This window comes from Tupaia chinensis, unplaced genomic scaffold (assembly GCF_000334495.1).
Source record: "Tupaia chinensis unplaced genomic scaffold, TupChi_1.0 Scaffold147500_1, whole genome shotgun sequence".
In the NCBI taxonomy this organism is placed as follows: domain Eukaryota; kingdom Metazoa; phylum Chordata; class Mammalia; order Scandentia; family Tupaiidae; genus Tupaia; species Tupaia belangeri.
The window spans coordinates 1,049,651-1,055,252 of NW_006207351.1; the positions used below are offsets into that span (position 1 = coordinate 1,049,651).

Consider the following 5,602-nt stretch of genomic DNA (forward strand, 5'->3'; position numbering starts at 1 on the left):
GCTCTTCCTCTGCAGCCCCATCCCGGGGAGGACACAGACACGCGGCCATCGAGGCCCTGGCCCTTCTCAGCACAGGAGTCGGTGACTGCTGCATCACGGGCACCTGACGCTTTCAGCCCGGGAGGCCCTCTCCGCTCACGTGGCTCCAAGGTTTAGCGCTTCCGTCTGCACCTGAGTGAATGGAGCACAACCCAGGGCCGAAAGTGCAGCTGCTATGTCCACTACCTCCCCCCACAGGTCCCCGTCGGTCCCTTGGGAGACACCTAATCACAGTAACGCAGCACCTGACGCCAGCAAAGACGCCTTCTCTTCCGACAGCCACGCCGCGGCCGCACCATCACCACCGCTGCGGGAAGCCTGCTTCCAGACCACTCACTCCACTAACCTAGGAGGGGCCTGGGGACAGCCGTGTCAGATTTGTTTCAGAAATCTTAATGCCAACTTCCCTTTATGCATATAGAATCACACATATTTTTATACAATCTTAGGAAGCCCATAAAACAATACTAGATCCTTTTTAAATTTTAAAAGATTTTCAGGTTTTTGTTACAGGGCATGTGCACTCACTGGGGAGATGGGAAGTGAGAAGTCACCTCCCGAGAGGACGGCCATGCTGGGATTCTGGGCACACACGTGGCTGATGATTTTCAAGCTGCTGGGTACAGAACTCGAACTACGGTTGGCTATATGGGAGTCCAGCACCCTAACCCTAACCACCTGCTGGCCCCAATACACACTCTTAAAAACAACAGAAAGACGGAGGTGGCAGGGAAGCTGGGAGAGGGCACCAGGCGCCCGCTCTCTTCCCAGGCCCAGGCCCGGCACGAGCTGGGAAGGCCCGACTTTGGCTGGGCCAGCTCTCGTGGACAGACCACTGCTGTGCTTCCTTCTCATGAACAAGGCTCTGGAGGCCGCCGCAATGTGGCCAGCTCCCATGGACAAACCACTGCTGTGCTTCCTTCTCCGTGAACAAGGCTCTGGAGGCCGCCACAATGTGGTCAAGGATGCTGAGGTTGTGCAGTGAGGCCCACACTCGAGGTGTCCCAACGTCCCAGCCCACCGCTCCCACACACAGAGACCCAAGCCGCTCCCTGGGAAGGAAGCTGAAGGGCACGGGGACTGTTCTTCTCAAGGGGCTCCCTCCTGCTCGGAAGCCAGGAGTCCTGACCCTGGTCTCCCCCTCCTGCCCCAGCGCCTTCCAGGGCTACAGTCCATCTCAGGCCAAACGGGACGAAGCGGGCAGATGCTGTACACTAAGCCACGGTGTCCAAAAACTGGTCAGTACTACTCGTGGCTACGTGTGGAGCCCAAAGCTCAAGTCCCTCTGGGAAGGTGGAGGGGCTACCTGTGAGGGGCCAGGGCACAGGTGCCGTGGGAACACGAAGGCAAGGCTCCCCGCCCTTGGCAACGCTGACAGTGTGCAGGGCTGCCGCGCCAGCAGGGTTCAGGGATCGCGTGCCGCTCACACTCACCTTCCACGGTGCCTCATCCAGGTCCCTCTGCAGCTCCTGCAGCAGGGCCACAGCCTCCTCGCCACTGCCGGGGCGGTGCAGCTGCACCCAGGCGCGCAGCTCCCCGGGCAGGATGCTCAGGAGCTGCTCCAGGACCAGCAGCTCCAGGATCTGCTCCTTGGTGAGAACGTCTGGCCTCAGCCACCAGCGGCAGAGCTCCCGGAGCCGGCCCAGCGTCTCCACGGGCCCCGACGACTCGTGGTAGCGGAGCTGCCTGAAGAGCTGGCGGAACAGCTCCTGGCCAGGACGGTTGAGCGTCTGCGGCCTGGCGGTGTGAGCTGGAGTGTCGCCGCCGTTCACTGCTTCCTTCTTTACCGTGTGGAAGCGCCCTCGCTCCCTCCAAGGCTGGGCCGGGGCAGGATGCACAGCGTACCACCTGCCAGGAGGCATCGCTCCGGCTCAGGGTCCGCCCGGCAGGGCACAGACCACGCCTGCCCTGGCCGCGTGCTGCTCAGCCCCGGGGAGTGTCTTCTTAGCACCGCAGCGGGCAATGCCATTTGCCGGAACGTCGGACGTCACTGGGAAGACAGAAATGACCAACGGGCCGACTCAGGAGGGAACGGAGGATGAAGACTGCACGTGGAGCAGTCAGGTCCTGCAGGCTGGGAACACAACAGCACAGACGGACTTGCCAGAATCAAGCAGGCCAGGGCTAGACTGTCACATACTGAGGTAAACGCCGCGGTGGCACGTCTGGGACACGGCTCCCCGCAGGCTGGGGCTGTACAGGAGGCCGGGATCCAATCCCCTGTCTAAGCTAAAGGCTGGGGTGGAGGGTGTACCGCAAATCCCAGCACCTCAGGGAGACTGAGGCAGGATCACGAGCTCAAGCCCGCCCTGGGCAACAAAGCAAGACCCTGCCTGAAACAGCCAGGTGTGGCGGGGCACGCTGCAGCCCCAGAGGGGAGGTTCTGTCCGAGGAGACAGGGCTTTGTATGTGCAACGCTCAGGGCTGAGCCTGGCAGGGCCGGAGGTGGGCGGACACCACCCTCACCTACGAGAGGCCAGGACACGGGCCCGGCCACAGCGGCGCAGAGCACAGCGGTGCTGTGACCCGACGCCATCCAGGGAGGCTGGGGGTTCACATCCAGGCTCCGGTACATCGTGGATCCTGGCTAACTGCCAGGCGGGAAGACCCTGTTGAAGACGCCCACCTCCTACCTCCAGGAAAGAAATGAGTAAACTAAAAAAAAGGGAAGAGAGATACTAAAGATGTCGATCCTCCCCAAACTGAACTACAGGCTTAACGCCACTCCTGGCGAAATCTGGCAAGATTACTTGGACTACAGACAAAATTATACTAAAGCTTACGCGAGGAGAACAAGATAATTTCAAAATATAGGAGTCAAGTGAGAGGAGCCAGTCCGCCTGATTTCAAGACTTACAGCAATACTGCCCACGATCAAGACTTTGTGGTCATAGTTAGGAACAGACACCAGGGTCCACGGAACAGAGAGACCAGACATATTCACACACATGTCCAGGTGACTTCTAAATATCCAGTATGAGCTCACTAATATAACACAGTATTTTATAGTTTCTCCAATCAGGGATTCAAAATAAAATGTTAGTTGGGAGTTCCCCGATTCTATGACCCAACTGATGGGTTAAAAATGCAAATCTGAAATCTACTAATCCAGTGTCCCACTCAACTGTATTCCCGTCTAAATTGGTCACAAGAGGGACCAGCAGTTGGTGTAACGGCTATGTTGCTGGACTCCCACGTAGTCGACCATGGTTCGAGTCCCAGACCTGGTGGCTTAAACTCACAAAGATCCCGAGAGGAGAAAGGATTGTGGTGTGGTCATCCCCCTGAGCGGGTGATTTCTCGCTTTCTGTCTCCCTGTCTCTGTCTTTCTGGTAAGCACACGTGCCCTATGGCAAAAACCTCTCCCAAAAAATGCGTCATAACAAAGGGCATCAAAGGGTTAAGGCGCTTGACAGCAGAGCTTCAAGGAAAGGGCAAGAGAATAACCAGACAGACCTGGCTAACAACCCCCATCTGCCAGGCTGCATGCTCTGACTTACACCAGTTACTATTTCTTCCTCCCCATCTCTGTTCTTCCTGGGCTTTTTGAGACTTCACATATATGTCAATCATGCAGTGACCTTGCAGTGTCTGCTTATTTTACTTAGCATTACATCCTCCAGGTCCTTCTATGTTGTGATGCATGGCAGGGCTCTCCTTTTTTAGGGCCAAGTAATATTCCACTGCATGTATATGCATACATGTCCCGCACACATTTCGATTTTCCTTACTCGTTAATCCATCAACAGACACAAAGTTTTCATATCTTACCTATTGTGAATCATGCTGCGATGCCTATGGGAGTGTAGATATCTCCCAGAGGGTGATGTCACCTCCTTTGGGTATATGCCCCACTGAGGATGTGCTGGGACACATGGTGGTTCCTCTCACTTTAATTTCTTCAGGAACCTACATAATGTTTCCCATAGCTATACCAATGTACATTCTCGGTGTATGAGGGTCCCCTTTACACCACACCCCCCCAAAGCTATCACCTAGTCTTTCTGATAACAGTCATCCTAACAAGTGTGATTTTGACACCTCACAGTAGTGTTGATTTGCATCTCCCAGATGGTTTACTGGTGTTGAGAACCTTCTCATCTGTTAGCCAAGTTTATATCTTCATTGCAAAAATACTGGCTCTGGTCCCTTGGTCATTCTGAAGCCAGGTGATTCATTTTTCTGGTACTGAGCTACAGAAATATATAAGTTTTGGATTTTAGTCCCTCGTCAGATACATACAGGGTTGTCAGAAAAGTCACAGTGCATTTTTACATAGAGAAAATATGCCGTGACTTTTCTGATGACTCGATAACTTAGAAATATTTTCCCAGTCCATAGGCTGCCTTTCGTTTTGCTGTTTTCACTTTGTTGTTTCCTTTGCTGTGTAGCTTTTTACTTTAATGTAGTCTTATTCACTTAGTTTAGGTTCTGTAGCTTGCTTTTGGTGTGCTATCCAAAAAGGCACTGCAAAGGTACCTAAGGGAGCTTTTGTCTTATGTTCTCTTCTAGAAGTTTCATGCTTTCCGGTCTTTCGTTTAGGTCTTTTCTCCATTTTCAGTCATTTTTTCTGTACCGTCAGACAAGGGTCTAATTCATCCTTTTGCATGTGAACACTGTTTTCCCAGCACCGTTCACGGAAGAGCCGATGCTTACATGAATACACCGCTGTGTCCTCTTAGTGCCCCTGCAGAAAGGTAGCTGCCTCTGCATGTTGGGATTTGTTGTTGGGCTCTCTAGTCTACTCCATTGCTCTCTTAATTCTGTTTTATGCCACTAAGATGTCATTTTTATTTAAAGTTTGCTACAGGGCATATGCACTTGTCAGAAAGAGACAGAGAGAGGGAGAGAGAGAAAAAGCATCTCCCAGGGAGATGACCATGCTGCAATCCCTTCTCCTTCACTCTCTTGGGATTTCGGGCACACTTGCACATGCACCCAGCATGTTTTTCAAGTCACTGGGCCAGGACTCAAACCGCACAGTCAGCCAGGTGGGATCCAGCTGCCTTAACCACCACACCACCTGGTTCCATACAAATTTTACGGTTATTTTTCTTGACACATAGAATGCTTATGCAGATACTTCATGGATACCAGAAAGTACAGAAGAGGTCGTGTAGACACATGAAAAGGGGGAGAGGAGAGAGCACCCCCACAGCACTGGCATATACCACACTCCCCTCCCCCAGTCCTCCAGCCCAAAAGGGTCACAGGCACATGCATTCACCCCAGGGCCACAGAAATTTGTGGGGGAACAGTCAGCATTATCAGCATTTTTCAGGCTTTTGTCAATTTCCTTATAAGTGTATATTGAGGTTTATCTTCTAAACATTCTAATCCTCTTGGCAAAAAGGGATTTTTCTTTAAAGTTTCTTTCTTTTATAAGCAAGAAAGATGAACAGGGAAAAAATTAGGGTCTTCATGCTGCGATCCACATTCAGCTACAGCCAGTCCAAGACCACAAGCACAGGTACGACCAGTGTTCGGCAGAGGAGGTCTTTCTCAGGGCGCAGGACTGTGCCCAGTGCTGTGCCCTTGTGCGGTGACTGGGAGGATTGGAGTC

At 52.9% G+C, this 5,602-nt stretch overlaps 1 protein-coding gene across 1 annotated transcript in view; it reads right to left on the reverse strand.

Moving 5' to 3' along the window:
* The window catches only part of ZNF445 (zinc finger protein 445), an 8,341-nt gene extending 5,106 nt beyond the window's left edge, over nt 1-3,235 (reverse strand). The window contains exon 1 of the mRNA XM_006169790.3: nt 1,473-3,235. Coding sequence (XP_006169852.1) covers nt 1,473-1,901 — 429 coding nt within the window. The 5' untranslated portion in view covers nt 1,902-3,235. The remainder of the gene's footprint in view (nt 1-1,472) is intronic.
* Nucleotides 3,236-5,602: the final 2,367 nt, after the last annotated feature.